Source organism: Xiphophorus hellerii, chromosome 5, assembly GCF_003331165.1.
Source record: "Xiphophorus hellerii strain 12219 chromosome 5, Xiphophorus_hellerii-4.1, whole genome shotgun sequence".
NCBI classification, from domain to species: domain Eukaryota; kingdom Metazoa; phylum Chordata; class Actinopteri; order Cyprinodontiformes; family Poeciliidae; genus Xiphophorus; species Xiphophorus hellerii.
In genome coordinates, this window is record NC_045676.1 from 26,518,305 (window position 1) to 26,538,612 (window position 20,308).

Genomic DNA, 20,308 nt, shown 5'->3' on the forward strand with positions numbered 1-20,308 from the left:
TACGCTGAAGGAAACCACACGACTTATTTCTCTCTGTGTGAACCGAGGAGTCTGTTCTTCCATTAGCTCTGTTACGATGTTCAGAGTAAATGTGTCCACTCCTGTGCATATTATCACTTCGTCTTGCTTTGTTTTCTGGATTTAAACATTCATCACGATTTAGTAGGAAATCCTTGCAAGTTTTTGCAAAAGTACAAAAGTGAAGCATTAGTTTCTAAAATGATCTTAGTCTGGCCTCAAGGGGACAAAAACATAACATATATTACCCCATCTCTATATTTGTCAAACTAAGATGAACATTTCTTATTTATCTTGAATGTACATGTAACACTGACTTTTATTTATGACTTATTCATGTGCTTCAAAAAGCATTAAATGATTTACTTTTCCCAAAAGAATTCAACAACATTAATAATTTTAGCTGAAAATGTTTTCATCGTGTCGTTTCTTCATTGAGCTCCTTGCAACACGACAAAGATCTAATCTAAAATGTGAAACGTTTAGAGGAAGCTCATGCAGTGAATTTTAAAGGTGTTTGACTTTAATCATCCATCCAGTCAGAGCTTTTAAAATATTAGCAAAGACGACTGACATAAATAAAATCTATCTTTGGAATTGTCTAAAAATATATATCTATATAAAAAAAATCTCTCAGGACTTTTTAAAGATTAAAAAAAAATCTATCCAGATTATTCAAAACCTTTTGTCATTTCTAAATTTACAAAACACACACATTCATAAATATATTGTAAGCAATACATATTTTTCCCCTTAAATCATTTTGTCTAGACGCTTTAAATTCTGATTTCTTTCCTACTTCATAAAACCTGAAATCCAAATGCAGGCTGTTTGAGGTGGAAGATAAAGTTTCCTGCTCATTACCTGCTGCCATGAGAAGGACGATAACTCCACGGATCGCTGCTGAGAAACTCATAGCTGCTCCTTTCTTCTCTTTAAATGAACTAAAAAGGCAGAAACTCTACTTTAGTCTGCAGAGCAAAGTAACAGGAAGTTATTTTCCCACAGAATCTTATGCAAATGGCATAAATAAGTTGTTATGAGCTCAGTTTCCTTCCTCTTATCATCTAAAGGTGTGAGCAGCTAATGACAGAACATGATGGCAGCAGATGAGCTGCTGAAAAACAGGAACACTAAAAATATTCAGCTGTGTATTTCAACATTGATGTAGAGATAACAAGAAATGCCTTAGGTTCAGTTTTTATAGTTGAACAATGTTTTTTATATATTTTGTTAATTGTTTAACAGATCTCCCAAATTACACAAACTAATAAAGTAAATAGTTGCACAAATAAATAGTTTTAATATCTTTATGACACAATCAAAATCAGAGCCCAGACTGCAGTTACAACACAAAATAAATGGCCAAATATGGTGAATCAAGTTTGTCAGTGAACACACCCATCAACATTCACATATAAAATCCTGATTGTTCACAAATGCTGCAACATTAGATGGACAAAACATGATGATGCATGTCAGACACCAGCTGCAAATGGACACAAAACGTCGTCAATATTCTACTAACGTCGAAAAAACACAACTTTGTAACTGCGGTTTTTCCATCAAATAAGAAACTTAATTCAAATCACATGTGAATAAGTTTGGTCACGAGTTAAAAACCATCATCCTCCTACCACTTCCTGTTGTCTTCTTCTTTGTCGTTTGCTCCAGTGGCTGTTGATCATGTGACTGTTTTGTTGCAAAAAGAAAAAGTTTCCATTGCATTTTTGTGAAATAAACCAATGTTGAAGAAAAAAAAAACACCTCATCCTGGGTGCCAAAACCTTTTATCATAAAACAAGAGTCATTTTTTCAAAATTGCCGTGTTTCCTTTGAGCAAATGTATTTTCAAAACGTCAAATCTCGTCATTATTTGGTCAGTGGAAATGGAGCTACTGAACAACATTTCTCTCTTGTTCACAGTAGAGCAGTGTAGCTTGTGCAGCTAACAGTCATTATGTTATAAACTACAGATCCAACTCAGGCAACTTTTACCGTATTTTCATGAGCCGCTACTTGTTTCCCTCGCTTTGAACCATGTGGCTTAAAGCCCGGTGCGTCTTTTCTTCAACCACCAGGGGGCGCTTTAGCCGGAAGTGAATCATTGGAAGTCAACATTGGAAATCAAAGAAGAAAGCGCTGATTTTCATTTAGAACAAGCACATGCTAGCAGCGGGTACGACGGAGAAATGTTTTCAAACTCATCATGGAAACGACACGAAGAATATGATTCAACTTTTAAGTTGAAAGCGATCGATCTGGCAGTACAGATCGATAGCCGCTAAGCTCGGCGTGAACGAATCCATGGTTCAGCGTTGGAGACGGTGGGCTGGATCCTTAATAGTAGATTTATTAAGGTGGAAAACCGAGAGCGGCGGCGATACCAGCGGCCTATAGCCCGGTGCGGCTTATATATGTACGTTTCCAGTTTTCTTTAAAGAACTTTGTGGGTGCGGTTTATAGTGAGGTGCGCTCTATAGTCCGGAAAATACGGCACTTTAAACACAGAAACAAAAAACTTATACAGGAAGGACAGCTGGACCAGCTGATTCTCAAAATGACGTAACTCCGGTCTGCATGTTTCAGGCAGGACGGATCAACATGGATATTTTTGTTAGGACACCTGCTATAAACATCTGAACATTTCTACATGTGGTCTCACCTCCACAGTGTCACAATGTGTATTTATTTACAGATTTTATTTCATTGTTCTTATGCAGCACTCACACTGGGTGGCCATGTACTACATGAAATGTATTTAGGAGAAAAACATTTTATGTAGAGGATGAAACATCACAACAACGCAAAAATGAAATTACTTTTTGAAAGCATTGAATCCACATTGTCCAATTTGCTTGACAGCACCACACCGTGTTACTTCACTTGCCTCTAGATCGCAGGCCGTTTGCCCTTCAGCCGCTACCAGAGATTTAAATGTGTTAAACAGTAATTAAAATGTCTAAATATAATTTGGTATTAAGTAATTGGAAGGTACACCACTATTAAACTAGTAACTTGGCTTTACCCAGCTACGTTTACAAAGTAGCTAACACAAGGCATAAAATATAAAAATATAGCCACTGTTTGAAAATGTTTATTTCTGCCACCAGATGTCATCGTTTTGGTTAAGATCTCATTCCTGTCCATCTACCCATAAAGTCGTGACTTCACTTGGTTTCACGTTGGGTTGGTTTGCTTCTCTCTCCTCCTGCGATGCAACAAAGGCTCTCAAGGTCGAGATGTTCTCATATTCATTACACAAGTCCAGCTGTTATAGGGGATCAAATGGTGAGAATTAAAACCATTTATTAAAATTTAGCGGTTTATGCTGTCATCAGAGGTATTGCATTAGCTCCCATCGTGCTACTTTAAGTTTTTATCCCTCATGGCATTTGGACGTCTTTTCTCGTTTCTTAAATACGTTTCATCTCTCGTCTTCATTTCTAAACATGGTTGGATGCAACAGGCTTATAAGTTGCAGGTCAGGAAATGACGCCAAAAGATGCGCAAGCTAACGAGACCAGGAGGACAGAATGGCTTTTTTTTCCTTTGTTGCTCTGAATATTTATGAGCCTCTTAACTTCCAACCATCTTCAGGACTGAAGAAGCAAAAGAAAAAGTCCAGTTGCCTTCACCTGAGCACTTATGATGATCATCGCTGAATGACAGAGTCTCTACCAGCAGTGCAGCAAGTTTATATCTTTATATTACATATAAATAGTTTTTATTTAACCGAATGGATGTCTCACCTCTATGTTCTCGACATGTTCCTTCGATTCAGTTGGTTTCTTCTTCCTGAGTCAAGCAAATCCAGTATTTCAACAACAAACGGACAAAAGTATATCCTTAGAGGATATAGATATGAATAAAGCAGTGGAGCTAAACGTGTTTGCTGATATTACCTCGTCCAAAGAGAAGAAGCAAACAGAAGAATCAGCAGCAGCAGTGCAGCTACAGCCAACTTTATGATGTTCATTATCTTGAACATCATGTTTCTGTACCCTAAAAAAATTAAGACCAAGCAATATTTTAATGGAAAATAGGAATATAAACGCAACATGTGAACAGAAATGGACATACATCAGCATAGATGGATAACAAAAGAAATGGATGCCTTTGCTGACTTACTTGCAGCAACAGTAAGATGTATGGCAGATTTGTGACTCCCTCTGCTGTTGTGAGCTTCGCAGTAGTAAAGGCCACTATGCTGTCGGCCAATATTTGTGATGGTGAGATTTTGTCCTGAACTTTGTGGCGTTTTCTCATTTTCTTTGAACCAGGTGTAATTAGCGGCGGGGTTTGAATCACTGATGCAGGTGAGCGTCAGTGAAATGCCCTCCATGACCTCACCAGACGGACTCAACGAGACCAAGGGAAACTTTGGAGCATCTGGATAAAGATGAGAGTACATGTCAGTTTTTTAATGAAAATGTACTCCTCCTTTTCTTCCCTCCATCTCCAATGGCCCTGATATGCCATTGTGCGGTCTTGGTCACAATGCTTTGGCAAAAACTGTTTTCTGTTTGTTTAATTAAGGCATTTTAAAACATTTAGACATTTTAGAAACAGTGTGTATGATCATTTTCTGCCATCTTTTTGAGATAGCAAAAAGTTTCATGCATAAAAAACAGCATATCTGAAGTATCTTATTTAAAGGAAATAAGATTTTTCTTACATTCCACGTCAATCAAGAAGCCGTCCGAAGTCGTCCTGTTGAAAACGTTCTCAGCCGTGCAGAAATATTTTCCAGAATCAGACGACTGAACAGACTTGAAAACAAGTTTTGGGCCTTTGCTGAGAGGATTGGCTTCGTGCTCCTTGTGCCACGTGTAAGTAGCTCCTGGATTAGCATCAGCGCTACAAGTCAAAGTCACCGAGTTTCCCTCCACTACTTCACCTGGAAAACTATGCGAAACAACGGGGAAGCTCGGTGGATCTAAAAGAGAAAAAACGAATAGCATTTTAGCATTTGGATGACCTCTGTGTCAATCTTTTTTTTTTATTAGCTTATGCTAGAGTATGAGTATTTGGAAACATGGTAATGGTTTTCCAATTGTGTGAAAAAAAACAACCTAACTACTCCTAAAAAATCTGCTTATTTCTTGCTTAAGTTCCACAAATTTATACTTTTAGCACAACAACTTTACTGTTTGAAGTTTCTAAATGTTTGTAAAGTTACGGTCTGAGGAGACATGTGATCATAACATTTCACTTGCAAGCTGTGAAAGCCAATTCTGCCCCTTTTGCAGTTTAAGTTGGTCACTTTGAACGTTATTTTTCAGTCACTTACATTTCACATCAATAAGCATGCCTTCAGATGTCGCTTTGCTCAGCACATTCTCTGATGTGCAGTAGTACTCTCCAGAGTCAGATGACTGGATAGACTCAAAGATGAGTTGTGTGTCGTTGCTCAGAGGCTCAGGATTGTTCTTCTTGTACCAGATGTGCTTAGCTGTTGGATTAGCATCACTGCTACAAATCAGGTCCACTGAGGTTCCCCTCACTACTTCACCAGAGGGTCTTAATGCCACAGAAAGAAGCCTTGGCGCATCTGGAAGGAAAAGCATGAAGACTTTGGAAACTTAACTTAAGGAGATTTCTGATGATGGTTTTCGAGCAAAACTAAACAATCATTTGTTCATAAGTGACTATGGGAGCAGTTGTACAGAAGGGCTGTACCCTGGTCACTAAAGCTCCACCAAACTGATGTGTTGCTAACTGGGAGCATTTTGGGAACCAAGTTGTAATTCTTTTTTGTCTTGTTAACGATCCTTTCTCAGCTTTCTATAACTCCCTCCAGGTTGAAAAACGGACGCAATGCGTTCTTGATGTCAACTGACTTTTAATTAGACACAGGTGTCTTTAATGAACTGTACAAAAAAAGCACATCAAATAATTTATTATACAGAAAGACATTCTCATAGAGAACAGACAAATAATAACAGCAAAGCATTCACAATACAGAGGTTTGACTTACAAAAAAAAAATAGACGCATTCTGTCACACGTGGCTAACAGAAACTCAACAAATTCTTCACAAATAAACATTCAACTTCCACATAAACACGTAAAATACAAATTATTTACCTCACTGGCCGCTTTATCCTGAAGGGGTTAAAAAAAGAACCTCTCAGCGTCCATCTTCTTTTAACTTCTAGAAATTTCTCCAGCAACCAGAAAAAGAAAGCACACTGCCCTCTACTGAGTGCGGCGTGCAACTGAAAACAGATCCAAACCAAACACTGGTTCCACTCAGGAAACACCCTGCATTATTTACTCTAACTCAAAACCACCAAATCAACTCAAACTGCTCAAATGCCACCGATGGCAGCCACACTTACAGTATTTGCAATCTTTTTAGATTTTTCTCCAAAATCCTCCTTGATGCTACTTGCTTTAACAGTTTGTTGGTGAACTGAAGTTCAACTTAACAGCTTTTTCCACTGCTGCCTCCAGAAACAACGGAAACGTTTACAAGTGGCAGCTGAAGCGCTTTAGGTGACAAAGACGTCATAGGAAGTCGGGCTGCTGGTGTCAAAACAGAAATACATTTAGTTCAGCAGAGTCGCTCAAACATGAGCGAATAAAGTGTGAAAAACTTGAAGAAAGGTGTGAAAACCTTTCTCTAGGTCAACTTGGTTCGTTTGGGGACCACAATTGCAAGGTTTGTTATATTTTCAGCTGCTGCGTCTCGCTGTCATGCTGCACTACGTCAAACGATCCAAACTGATTGAACAACCTGTTCTTGCGCCGCGCCAAGAACTACGCAGGCGACTGTCTCGAAAACCTCCAAAGAAGACCAGTGCAACTTCCTTCTTCACAAACTGTAACCAGAAATGGAGTTGCGTACAATTTTAGAGGTTGTAGGACTTCTCATTTGTCTGTGGGTAAAAAAAAAACAAAAAAAAAGCCACGAGCCATTTCTCCCTGTAGTGCTAAACTTGTGCATTTAATTTGACTCTATTGACCCAGAATGCTTTGAGCTATAGTTCGCTTCCTGCTTTCAGAGCGTTCTCTTGTCCACTTGTGTTCACATATGAACCGCAACAGAGCTCACTTTGATTTGAACCGAGACCTAGGATTCTAGGCATTTTTGGTTCCCATTAGAGCTCGATTACATGTTCACACCTTCCCGCATAAACCGGACTGGTGTGAATGCACCCTAAGTCAACACTCTAAGAGTAAGTTGAGGCAACCTCCACAAGCCCCCAAAAATAATTTACTTTACTTACATTTTACGTCGATAAAGACGACTTCAGATGTCCTTATTCTCAGCACGTTCTCAGCTTTACAGTAATACTCTCCAGAGTCAGAGGACTGGATAGACGTGAAGACGAGTTGTGAGTCTTTGCTGAGAGGACCAGAAGCGTCCTTCTTGTACCAGCTGTATGTAGCTACTGGATTAGCATCACTGGAACAAGTTAGAGTTGTTGGGTCGCCCTCCACAATGTGACCAGAGGAACTCAGCGACACCGAGGGAAGATTTGGCATGTCTGGAATAGAAAACACAAACCGCTATAGTGCTTTGGAACGCCAAACATATAATTTCTGGTACTAGTTTTTATTGAACAACATTAAAATGTTCATTTGTATTGAATCAATAGAGTCGTTTAATGACATGCACTGAACAACACATTACATCACCAACATGAATCTTCAAAGCAACGTGTAAAACTCAACTGACACACTGCCGGAGACGGGAACTGTCTGTGTCCTGCCGCGGCGCACGAAACGCGGTCCGCGAAAGAAAACGTGTGTGAAAAAGGCGAGGAGGTCTGCGTCGAAACGTTCTGCCCGTTCTTGATCCAGATGTAAGGATGTCGGTCAGGCAGACATTTGCTTTTGCACGTCATCTCTGCCAGAGTCCCGCTCTGTCTGCGCTCCCGTTTGACCACCTGGAGCTCGACGGCTGAATTCAAGACAACACAACAGAAACTAAAACCATGTGATCATTTAACAGTAAAATCAACAAAGTAAGATTAAAACCGACAATATTACCAGAGACTGACAAAGTGACCCCTGGCAAGCCGGTGTATTTTCCACTTTGGTGATTGGTTATGAACCTGAACTTGTAGACAGCAGCGTCACTCTCTCGTACGTCCCTGATAGCCACGGCGCAGCCATTTTTATACTCTATACGACCTGCGTAGTCTGGGTCAGCTTTCAGATCCACAGGAGCAGTAAGTTGTCCTTTGGTGAACCATATTCGGTTTGTAACTTCTATGACCGTATCCCCCTCTCTGGCTGGATGTGTGTAGTTGCATTGCAAATCCACCGTTGAGCCTTTTATGGCGCAGATCTGTGAGGGAGGGTAGGTCACGCTCCAGCCGTTCTGACCCCTGACCCCTGCAACGCATCAGCAACAAAAGAATCAGAATGAGGTGAACAAACGGGACAAAAGTGCACAACCCAGGAAGAATATTGATTAATAGATTTGGGTTTATTTTTGTTCTTGCTGATAGGAGTCACTTGTGTTTGTGTTTGAATGTTAGTGCCTGGAACCAAGTGGATGGAAATACTTTCTCAGGAGTGATCTGTTTTAGTGGTTTAGACGTTTGGCGCTGCCTCACATCGTGTCGCTTTACATGTGCTGCATCGGACGCAGACACAGTGAGAGGTCATCCAGGTCCAGATCGGGGCAGATATTGTCTTATGAAACTGTGACTTCATTAAACTCTTGCACTGTGCCATCAAACAAATGAGCCCTGAAAATAGCCGGGTGACGGCCTTTTTTACTCTCTACTGAAAAGATCAAATATTTTGGAAAAAACCCAAACAGAATTAGATTTGTATACTTTGATCAGCTTTCCAATGAATTTCATATACATTGAACTTGTGATGTAAAACCCAAGGTGTTGCTGGTAAGCCATGCAAATGCATATGTTGCATCTGTTTTTATTGACAAAGGAGAAAAGGCATGTGAGTAAGTTAAACAGGGTGTAGTCAGTATTTTATGTAAGTATTTATTAAGGCACGTAGATGATTTTTTTCTGAGGAATTAAAATGACTTCCGTAGGGTTAGGGTTAGCACATACGACTTCAACGAAGTCATAAAAACAGCTGTTACCAAGCAAAGTGGTATATTTTTCCAACTGTCACCCACAGATGACAAAGACAGAACCAGTTTGAGGAGTTTCTTACGAAACGCGCGTAAAAGACTGTAAAGAGTTTCTGATGCAAAATGTTAGACTTCTTCATGGCTTCCAACCATAAACCCAAGAGAGATTTTGTAGAACCTGAGCTCAGGACATTCCACCACTGTTTCTGATATTCATTTTTTTAAAAATAGGCAAAATGTGTTAACATTTATGTTTAGGATGTTTAAGCCTAAAAAAAATCCAACTGATGTTGCAGGCAGAAACTCTATGAATCCGTCCTTGGTGCTTTGACTCAACCACAATAAATAAGTAGAAATGATCAATGAAATTCAGCAGAATCACACTGATTGTGGAATTGGACTAACAAATGTAGGTAAAAAGGAAATCTGCTGTTTTGTCATAAAAAAATGCTAAAAACGTAATTTGTACAATTTATGAAGTATCTCAATGCAGGTAGAGTATATCTGCAATTTATTCACTTTTACCACAGATGTACCATATAAGTGCGAACTTATTTTTACCCCCGCCCCTCTTATCTCCGAATATTATTCAATATTACCATTCGCGTTAGTAATTAACATCTGATGCTATTCACGTCTCTAATATTTCAGAGCATTGGGAATAGATGCAAGACACTTTTTCATGTTTCAACATTTGAATTCACAATAAAGACCAGTAATTAAAATCACACAGTGTTTGTGTTTCCAAAGATTTCCGAGGTTGTGCAATACAAAAAAAATTACCAGGCATTTTGCAGACAACTGCGCGTCTTCAGGAGAATTTTCTTCCCAAAAGAAAAACAAAACAAAAACATGCATATTTCTGTGTAAGCAAACCGACTCTAACCAGGCCATTTCTGTCAGCAGCCTGCTATACATGACGTACTCCACACGTCCCCCTATAGCTCTGCTTTATTTAATGGACAGATAAAGGAGTAAAACACACACAGTACCTGACACGGAGAGAAATGCAAGAAGTGACGCTGCCACTGCAGTCCAGCGCATGGCTTCCCCCTCCGTCTCTTTCTGTGATGTCTTCACGTCTTCATGAGGTTTTAAATGTTGACCTTAAATCATTCTACCTATGATGGTCGCTGATAGCAAAGTCACATGTCCTCAGTGGTTTGTGGTTTGTACACAGCAGCTCAAATAACCCACTTAGTTTCACACCATCTGAATTCGAACAAAGAAATTAACAAGGTTGTGCATCTGCTGGTAACTGGGTTGTCCTGTAGTTCACTTTTTAAAAAGGCTGCAATGAATTCCTACAAAATGAGATTTAAAGTAATCTAAGATTGCATTAATATGGTGGTGTTGTTTTTATTAATGTGATTGAAATTAATGCCAGCAACAAACCAAGTTCTTATTCATTTCCGTGCAAAGATTGTGCTCACTGCTGCTCTTCACAAGTTGAAAAGAAATGTTTTTATTGCCACAGTAGAAAGAGGAAAGTTACGGAGGAGACGACATCAGACCAGGAAGCTGGAACTTACTGAGAAAAACCAGGCCAGGTTTTTACAGATATCACTCTCACTCATTGTGTAATAGTCAGCATAAGAAGCACGCTATTTCCCTTGCAAATAGATTACATCTCACACACCACTGTGTAATTTTGGATTTAAAAAAAACAACTTCTAGTTCCTTAGATTTCTACAATTTATGACCTGACGTTTATGCAGATTTGAGCAGAATTACTCAGCTAGAATTTTCTGGTGAATCGTTCACACTTACATGTGACTGTTTATGTCATTGTTGTTTATTTTGCATTAATAAACCTGTTTTTTTCATTTGAAATGTTAAACATGTATTTATTTTAAGTTAAAAAGCCCCCCATGCCCTTCTCTTGAAGAAGATGACTGTGTGGTTTTTGTGAAGTTATTTATTAAAGGAAGTGATTTTGTTCTATGGGAAAGAAGGAGAAGAGGGCTGGACATGACCCCACTATTATACTACTACTACTACTAATAATAATAATAATAAAAAGTTGAGACTCAGAAAAAAATGTTCATCTGGTTTTCAAGAACAGGTTGGACCAGAACACAGACATTTTAGGAGATAAAAGTCTCAAGTTGAGAAATATTTTAATGTTCAATTATCTAGTGACTCAATTGGCAACATGAAGGAAAACATAAACATAAACATAAACATAAACATGTCTAGAGGAGGAAAGTTTCCCAGCTGAAAAGTAATTTAGAGGTTATGAATCTTCCAGAGGAAAAAACACACAGAGTGTTGTGATTTAGAATACATGTATATTTCTGAAATGATTTAATAGTTGAATGTAGATTATGGGCCAACATGATCCATAAACGAAGTAAGAAAAACCTCATAGGAGTGAATCACTCTGAAGGTTAGAGGTGAGTGGCTCTTAAAGCTCCGCCGTCATGGCTCTGCAGGAGGCCAGCGAGGCCTACCTGGTGGGTCTGTTCGAGGACACCAACCTGTGCGCCATCCACGCCAAGAGGGTCACCATCATGCCCAAAGACATCCAGCTGGCCCGCCGCATCCGTGGAGAGAGAGCTTAAGCTGCTGACCACACACACACACACACACACACACACAGCAGGCCTCAAGCCACAAAGGCTCTTTTCAGAGCCACACACACATTTTCTCTAAAGAGCTTTTTTCTTTCACGGTTTCAGACCAAAAATGTTTGGAAACACAATGAATGAAACTAGTAAATAAAAATCTAAAAACATTTTTTTTAAAGTTTTTTTTTTAACAGGAGATATTTGTGTCTTGCAATAAATTACAACCTGGCCAATGTTTTCAAAAGAGGAGTGTTTATAGAAAAACTCTTTCATAACATCAAACAGTACAAATTAAATTTTATGTTGATTAGATCATAAAGACTAAATTTCCGTTTAGACAAACACAGAGGTGATATTCATGAGATTCTTCATGAACATTTTGATTAAAAATAAATTCTTGGCACCGTCCAAATGACATTATTTCATCCTCGTGAGGTATCTATAGAACTTGTTTGATTATTGACTTTGATTTTTCCCCCAGTTATAAAAAATATTGGCTTAATCTAAACCTTCATCTTGTATGTTGGATCTGATCTCAGTCATTTAAAGAAATGTTGCCTTTGATTCCTGTTTCCATTGTAGACACAAATCTAATGCTTTTATAGTAGCTGTAATTAAACCTATATTTAGAAATATTCCCTCAATCAAGAGGATTTAATAAATGATCTAATCTCCATTTATTATCTAGAAACCTTGAGAAAATACTTGTCTTGTTAGATCTCAGAGCTTCTTTGAACAGTTGATCACAATAATCTTAGAAATGTCTAAACATGCTGCAGGGATCAAGGGAAAAAGCCCTGAGCAAGTTTAAATCTTATTCATTCAGAATCGTGTTTTATATATATTATATATCTAATATTCTATCAGACATTAAAGCATCTTAATTTATAATATTTCTAACGGCCTCTATCCACATGATGTTATATAATCCAACAGTCCTTATTTAACTTGATCATATTTCAATGAACGTTTCACAGCCTCAAATTCAGAGGCATTATTTTCCCTCCTGATGTTGGTCGGTAGGTGGCGCCAAAGGGAAGGTCCAGACCGAGTAGGCCAAGGTAAACCCCCTGTCTTCTAACACGTCCGGAGGACTGCTACAAACCCTGCAGAACCAGCTGTGGACTCATTACTCCAGAGAACCACCGTAGTGTTACAATGAGCGGACGAGGCAAAGGAGGGAAAGGTTTGGGCAAAGGAGGCGCCAAGCGCCACCGTAAAGTCCTCCGCGATAACATCCAGGGAATCACCAAGCCGGCCATCCGCCGTCTGGCTCGCCGCGGGGGAGTCAAGCGAATCTCCGGCCTCATCTACGAGGAGACCCGCGGGGTGCTGAAGGTGTTCCTGGAGAACGTGATCCGTGACGCCGTTACGTACACCGAGCACGCAAAGAGGAAGACCGTCACCGCCATGGATGTGGTGTACGCTCTGAAGAGGCAGGGCCGCACTCTGTACGGCTTCGGAGGTTAAACTGAGCCCGGTGATTACAGCGAACCAAAGGCCCTTTTCAGGGCCGAACCACCACTGCTGCTTCTGGGGCAAAGATGCTTGATTCAGTCACCAAAGTCTTGAGCTTCTTCAGTTAAATAAATTGAAATTAATCTAAACGTGTTGGCTGAAAACCCTAAGAGTTTGATTTAGATACATGACGTCATGTATGAAAGTTAATGTATATATTTATAAATAGTAGTTAGAATCTGGAAAATCACCTGGTGTGTGGAGACCAGTTCAAGTTGCTGAACATTCATGTTAAAAGGACTTTATACTTTTTGCAGTTACTCTAAACCCTGTCATTATGTTTCAGATTTTTAGACCTAAAGACACTAAAATAGAATAGAAGTACTTTATTCATCCTAGCAGAGAAATTACTGCGCAGTTACAGCATAGAGACAAGACACAATAACAACTACCACTGAGCAGTAGTTGTAGATAAAATAAAAAATAAAATATAAAATGCTGTTAATATAAGAAACAACTTAAGAGCAGTCCTTGCAAGGATTCAAAAAATGCAGATATGTATATGTAAATATATGTACAGCAAGTGTGCCACAGTGCAGTTGTGCAAAATTGGACTGATTAGTGCAGAACAATGATTTAGCTTTTATTGTACAGTGAGATGGCATGTGGCAGGAAGGATTTCCTCCTAAAGTTTTCAAATGAAACATGTTTGTTTCATTAACTTGCCTGTACAGCAGTTGGTTGGTTTCAATTAAAATTACTGGTTAAGAATAAAGAAATCCTGATAAATGTATGTAAAGGTGTAGTTAATACTCGGCTCTTCTGCAGCGTTCTAGTTCTGCTCCGTTTTATTTATATCTATAAACCCTCATACATTATAGAAGCTCTGAACGTGAAAACGTTCAGTTTCCTCTACCGCCGTGTTTGTTTGTTTTTTTTGTTCAGTTAAATTTGGCGCAACATTTGAAACGAATCATCTTCCTGTTGAACTCAGCTCCTCCCTGCTTGCTGGCTCAGCCAATCACAGTCAGGAGGCGGGGCTGGGGCTCAGCCAATCACAGTCAGGAGGCGGGGCTCAGCCAATCACAGTCAGGAGACGGGGCTGGGGCTCAGCCAATCACAGTCAGTGGGCGGGGCTGGAGGATTTCCTGTCACTCTATATAAGAGCAGGTTCCCTCCGCTGCTGCTCACTCTGTGCTGTAAACTCAGAGAGAAAAAATGCCCGAACCCGCCAAGTCTGCGCCCAAGAAGGGCTCCAAGAAAGCGGTCACCAAAACCGCCGGCAAAGGAGGCAAGAAGAAGAGAAGGACCAGGAAGGAGAGCTACGCCATCTACGTGTACAAGGTGCTGAAGCAGGTCCATCCCGACACCGGCATCTCCTCCAAGGCCATGAGCATCATGAACTCCTTCGTCAACGACATCTTTGAGCGCATCGCCTCCGAGGCTTCCCGTCTGGCTCACTACAACAAGCGCTCCACCATCAGCTCCAGGGAGATCCAGACCGCCGTGCGCCTCCTGCTGCCCGGTGAGCTGGCCAAGCACGCCGTGTCTGAGGGAACCAAGGCGGTCACCAAGTACACCAGCTCCAAGTAAACCAGCTGCTGCTGCTGCTGCTGCTGCTGCTCGGTCACAACAACACAAAGGCTCTTTTAAGAGCCACAAACACACTGAAGAGCAACGATCCTCTGCTGAATGTGTCCAGTTTTTAATACTGAACTGATTTTAGTTTTAGGTTATAAAGTAACAAGCTAACTTATTCTAATGTGGGAAAGTTAAAATGAGCTTCATTTGGATATATTTTAGAAATATGACCTTAGTGACCCAATCATGTGCCACTAATGCTGTATGATTTTTTTTTTCTTTTAAATCTTGGTGTCAATATTGTAGAAAAATGCCTTAAGGCTCAATGCATGCTGATCAGTTTGCTCCAGTTCTACTTTTTATTTTCATTATTCCATCCAAAAATTGACTAATTTGTCTTTTAAACAATTTCTGGATTTAAATAAATCTTAATATCTCAACATTTAAAACAGTCTGATTGACCCTGTAGTTGTAATTTTTGTCAATTCCAAACAGAAATTGAACTGTAGTTTCTGTACATTAATATAAATTCCTGAGTATTTGCTGAATCATGTCTTCAATATGAAACTCAAAATTAGGTTGTAGAAATATTTGCAGCAAAGGAAATGACTCTGTTGAAACTTCCTTTCTGGATCAGGTCTGTTCTGGCTTTTATTTTGGCGATCGTGATGATCTGTGTGTATAAAGTTGTGTATCTATTAGTTACCAACCTGCAACACACACATCATCTGAAAGCCGAATTAAGGTTGAATTTGATTCAAATAAAATTTGTTTTAGCTGCACATTATGACCAAACAGTTTATTTATTTATCAAATTAAATTATTTATGCTGGAATAAACTGGAGTATAATAATAATAATAATACAAATGAAATAAAAACTTTGTTGCCTTTGTGTATTTTTTTAAGTACCAACATCTAGAATGAAGATGATTTCTCATTGCTTCTGATTTGTATTTTCACAAAACGTCATTTTATTGATATAGAACATTTTCATCAACAAGTCAATTCAAAGGTCTTTACATGAATTAGAGGAAATGCAAACAAATAAAAGAAAAGCAAGAGAGAAACAAAAAGTGCTTTATAATTTCTGCACCAGCAGGAGTTTCTCTGGATAAACTGATGGAGAATCAAAGTAAAAGTCATTTAGAAACCAGCAGGAGTTTCTCTGCTGTTCTTTCCTGGTTTGTTGACTTTGCTGTACAAGGCAGCTGGATCCTCCACACTGTCCTGCTTTTCAGACTCGGTTCTGCAGGAATTGTTTTCATGTTGGTAGAGATTTTACACAGAATAAGAAAATATCAGGTCAGATTTTATGTTTTTTATATATAGAGCATCTCACCTTGCATCAGTCCTGGTTCTGCCACAGTTAACAGAGGCATACTCCACCGTCTCTTCTTCCTTCCTCTTCTTGTGTCTCTTGGGCCGAGTTGGACCAAGTTGGACCGTGTTGCAGTAAAGAGGCTCTTCCTGTTTCGTTGCTAAGTGGACAACAGAGTAGGCAACACTTTCCTCTGCTGGGTTCACCTGTGGACACCAGTCACATTAACCAGTAGGGGGCGCTCTGAGAGCTTTAGGGTAATGTTACTCACAAAGACACCAAATACAGCAGAACCCAATCAGGAACTAAAAGGAAAAGAAATCATTTTGGTTTAACTTTATAAAAGGAAAAGAGTGACTGAAGATTTACTTGATTTTATCCTAAAGCAGAAACCAACCAACTGTCTCTTGAAGATCCAAAGGTTTTTAAACAGCAGCTTGAGAAAAAAGTCGTGCAAATGCAGAAAGACTCCAGGACATCAGATCAGGGTTCAATAACCTTAATAATAATAATTCACCCGAGTTTTTAAAGAATGAAGAATCCAGTTAATTAAGAAAAACGTTGAAATAGCAGAAATAAGTCATTTTCTCCTCTAACCTGTTCACTGGGAACTGGTCCTGCTCCAGGTCTGGACTGCTGCTTCCACACTTTGGTTTTTCTGCTGGAAAGAAATTATTTCACAAGGTGATGATGAGGAGCTAAACAAAATCAAAACTTTGTTAAAAAAAATAACATAAATCTTCAAAGTAACAGAACTGCTCACATGAGCCACACAAGGAGGCAGATGAGGATGAGAATCAGGAGAACAGCAGAAACAGCAGCAGCAGCAGCAGCGACTCGGTTCCTTGGTGCTAAACAGATCAATGACAGTTAATGTACAACATGCAGCAATTATTCCTATTAATTACTATTATTACAGGCAGTTTCTCCTCAACACTGAGCCGCTATAAAGAATGATTTCTCTTCAGAAAAACACTCAGTCATCAGGATCTCCAGCTTCTGAACATGAGATTCATCTTCCATGGTTTCACGTCTCCAGTCTGTTCTGCTGATTATCAACCTGTTTTCTCCTCCCTGCCTGTTTCTCTGCTGCTGTTTTCTCGTGGCTCCAGCCGGTTCTGTTTCCAGAGATTATTCTGATTCCAGTGGATCCAGTGGATCTGGACCGGTTCTGGCTCTTTGACTCTTCTTAGATTGATTTGGAAATGTGGGATCTCTTTCAACAAGATTATATTGATGTGAATGATGTTGTGCTATTGTGGCAAAATAAAGTGAATTAACTTGAAGTTTCTGCACTCTGGAAACAGGCGGAGCTGCAAAAATGGGCCAATCGCAGCCAAGAGGCAGCTGTGCTACTGATCTGCTAAGACCTTTAGCGGTTTGGCTTCTCCTGAGGTTTCTCATAAGAATGAAAAATTATTTTTTCAAAAGTTCACCTGAGCTTTTCAGTCTTACTGAGTGGAAACTGAAGCCCCCAGTATCTAGTTGTAACTGTGGCTCGGTTTGATTTACCTGCCACAACGTTCACGGTCACAGTGGAGTTACAGCGCCCTCTGCTGTTCTGAGCTTCACAGTAATAGTTTCCTCTCTGCTTGAACAAAATGTTAGTGATGGTGAAGTTTTGTCCTGAAGCTTTTGGCGCCTCCTCTCCCTCCTTGTACCAGCTATAGTTAGCTGCTGGGTTAGCATCACTGCTGCAGCTCAGAGTCACCAGGCTGCCCTCCATGATTTCACCAGAGGGAGTCACTGACACAGAGGGAGGCCTGGGAGCATCTGGAGGAGAGGCCAGAAAGGTCAAAGGTAAACTGAGAGGAAGATGGGAATATATTAATCTTTTAAAGGGGAAGAAAGTTAAATCTATCAGGGCTTATTTCCTGGCGTCTCAGTAAAACACCAGAACACGTTTGCAGTTAAACCAGATTGACTCACATGTGACCTGGACAGAGACGAGTCCAGATGTTTTCTCTCCCAGCTGGTTCTGAGCTGTGCAGTAATACTGTCCAGAGTCTGAGGACAGGATGGAGCTGAGGACAAACTGTTGGTCTGTACTGACAACTGATTGGTTGTTCTTCTTCCTCCAGGTGTATTTAGCTGCTGGGTTAGCATCACTGCTGCAGCTCAGAGTCACTGAACGTCCCTCAGTTATCTGACCAGAGGACATCAGTTTAGCAGAGAGAGACTCTGGAGCATCTGGAGGGAAAAATACAAAACTCAGTATAATTATCATCTGGATATTTTACTGATTGCCAGAGGAGAGAAGGCAAGAATATAAGAGTTTCTGTCACAGCCTTCTAGGTTCCAACACCAAAGATTTCCAACAAAGGCTGTGGGCGACAACAGGTGGTTTGGTTCTTGAACGCACTTCCAACTTGTTTGAAAAAATATGTATATGTTTTATTTCTTGAAAAAATATAGATACAACAATTACTAAAAATATCTTACAACTTAAATGAAAACAAAAATTAACTGAATCTGACGTTTGAAGTTCAAAAAGTGGCCAAAATAATAATTTTATAAAAGCCTCCAGTCGTCACAGAGGAAATTAGCCAAACAATTGACCTTAATTACTTAAATTAATAGGAGGGTCTGCAGGTTAACAAAGTAATCTAAATATTTCCAAAGATAAAAACTAATAATAAATTTGTTTTCTAAGCAAAGTTAAACATGTTCTAACTGCCCAAAGAAGAAAACTAGATTGATAGAAATTACAATGTACAAAATATCAACATAAATGGTCACAAAAGCAGCATTACTTTTTATATTTTGACTCAAAAAGAAGCCGTTAAAAACAATTACTCAGTAAAATGGCTGCTCAAAAACATAGTGAATGTTTAATAAACTGACAAAACAAAATATATGCAAAGGTAAAAATTCTGTATTTTATAAATAAATGTGTGTAAATTGATTTGTGAAGGATTAAGAGTTTATTCTAGGCTTCATGTAGAAATATTGGTAGAATAAAATGTTGATATGATGAGGAGTGAACTTACACACAGAGGGAGAGCGGAGATCGTCGTGTCCTTTAACAGAACAGGAATATCTGCCTCCATCTCTGACTGAGACGACTATAGAAGAAGTCTGTTGCTCCATTTTCTCCTCTTTGTTGAACCAAACATATGAAGGAGGTTTGATTTGGTCACAGCTGCTTTCACACTTCAGCTCCGTCTGCGTCTCTGATCTTCTGACCTGAACTCTGAGGTCTGGATCTTAGAAGGAACAAGAACATCTGATTTTAAAATGAATCTGGAAAGATGCAAACAGAAACACAAAGATTCTCAACAAATACACAGATCTGTTACCTAGAACAGTCAAGGTGACTCCAGGTGAACCAGTAAATGCTCCACCTGGTTGGTTTGTTATGAACCTGAACTTGTACTTTGCTGAGTCTCTTTGTTTCAGATCTTTGATTGTCAGAAAGCTGCTGCTGCTGCTCTTTGTAACGTTATAAGTTATTCGATCTTTATAGTCAGAGTCGTTCATCAGATCCAAAGGGACTAGATTATTTCCTTTAGTGAACCAGATTTTATTTTTAACTTCTGTTTTTATTCCTTGTATTCTAGATGGATATTTATAGGAGCATTTTATCGTCACTGTTGATCCTCTAAAGGCACAGATCTGAGATGGATCATATTTAACTGACCAGGCAGGTTCATCTTCTCCCACTGCAACACAGAAAACATCAAAAATATTGATCTCATTCACAATAATATACAACTACACCTCCCACAATGCCTCACTGGGACATTTTAAATGATTATTGCTTCCGTTAATTTGATTCATCTTAAATATTCTAGATTCTCTGTCAACTCAAGTTGATCAGCGTGTTTCAGTACCTGTCACAGAGAGGAACAGGACAACAAACCCAGTTGCTGCTGCTGCAGAAAAACTCATCGCTGCTTCTCTCTTTAACTGTTTGGCTTCAGCAAAACGAAAATCAAACAGAAGGTTTTATGTTTTCAGATTTTGCTATAATTGTTAATCATTACAGTCTTTCAACATTAAAAGTCTCTAATTAGCTGTAATTTGTTATAAAACAAATACATTTTCAGGCTGCTCACCTCAGGAGAAGCTGCTGTGTTGCAATGAAACGCTGCAGAGCATCGACTCTGAGGGTGGAAGTGACGCAGAGGAGTTTAGTTTCCTTCCTCTTCTTATTTCTAGCAACCCGGAAAATTTGCCAACTTTAATTTATCTCTGCCTCATTTTCAGTGCTGTGTGTTTATTGTCATCACTGTAGAAATGTTAAATTTTGTCAAAAACTGTGCTTCAGTGATCAGCATTATTATGAAAAGTTATAAGTTA

At 39.3% G+C, this 20,308-nt stretch overlaps 4 protein-coding genes across 8 annotated transcripts; 2 read left to right on the top strand and 2 right to left on the bottom strand.

The window, feature by feature from the left end:
- Positions 1-1,314: 1,314 nt before the first annotated feature.
- On the bottom strand, positions 1,315-10,191 carry LOC116719370 (carcinoembryonic antigen-related cell adhesion molecule 5-like). Its single transcript, XM_032561868.1, has 10 exons — positions 10,071-10,191; positions 8,019-8,366; positions 7,705-7,929; positions 7,253-7,513; positions 5,312-5,572; positions 4,697-4,957; positions 4,150-4,410; positions 3,924-4,023; positions 3,771-3,816; positions 1,315-3,289 (listed from the first exon to the last, which is right to left on the bottom strand). Exons 1-10 carry the CDS (start codon positions 10,120-10,122, stop codon positions 3,155-3,157), a joined length of 1,950 nt encoding a protein of 649 aa, XP_032417759.1. The 5' UTR covers positions 10,123-10,191; the 3' UTR covers positions 1,315-3,154.
- Positions 10,192-12,502: 2,311 nt separating this feature from the next.
- On the top strand, positions 12,503-13,506 carry LOC116720527 (histone H4). The gene has a single exon (XM_032563837.1). The coding sequence runs from the start codon at positions 12,807-12,809 to the stop codon at positions 13,116-13,118; it is 312 nt and encodes a 103-aa protein (XP_032419728.1). The 5' UTR covers positions 12,503-12,806; the 3' UTR covers positions 13,119-13,506.
- Positions 13,507-14,222: 716 nt separating this feature from the next.
- On the top strand, positions 14,223-15,235 carry LOC116720526 (histone H2B 1/2-like). The gene has a single exon (XM_032563836.1). The coding sequence runs from the start codon at positions 14,325-14,327 to the stop codon at positions 14,697-14,699; it is 375 nt and encodes a 124-aa protein (XP_032419727.1). The 5' UTR covers positions 14,223-14,324; the 3' UTR covers positions 14,700-15,235.
- Positions 15,236-15,628: 393 nt separating this feature from the next.
- LOC116720521 (B-cell receptor CD22-like) lies at positions 15,629-20,160 on the bottom strand. Of its 5 annotated transcripts, none has more exons than XM_032563829.1 (10): positions 20,065-20,159; positions 19,840-19,923; positions 19,306-19,668; positions 18,997-19,206; positions 17,936-18,196; positions 17,519-17,779; positions 16,770-16,857; positions 16,604-16,667; positions 16,028-16,212; positions 15,641-15,934 (listed from the first exon to the last, which is right to left on the bottom strand). In XM_032563829.1, exons 2-10 carry the CDS (start codon positions 19,895-19,897, stop codon positions 15,832-15,834), a joined length of 1,593 nt encoding a protein of 530 aa, XP_032419720.1. In that variant the 5' UTR covers positions 19,898-19,923; positions 20,065-20,159; the 3' UTR covers positions 15,641-15,831. The 5 variants fall into 5 exon arrangements, with proteins under 5 accessions (XP_032419721.1, XP_032419720.1, XP_032419719.1 ...); XM_032563828.1 differs by having other exon boundaries at positions 16,604-16,664; positions 18,997-19,212; XM_032563826.1 differs by having other exon boundaries at positions 18,997-19,212.
- Positions 20,161-20,308: the final 148 nt, after the last annotated feature.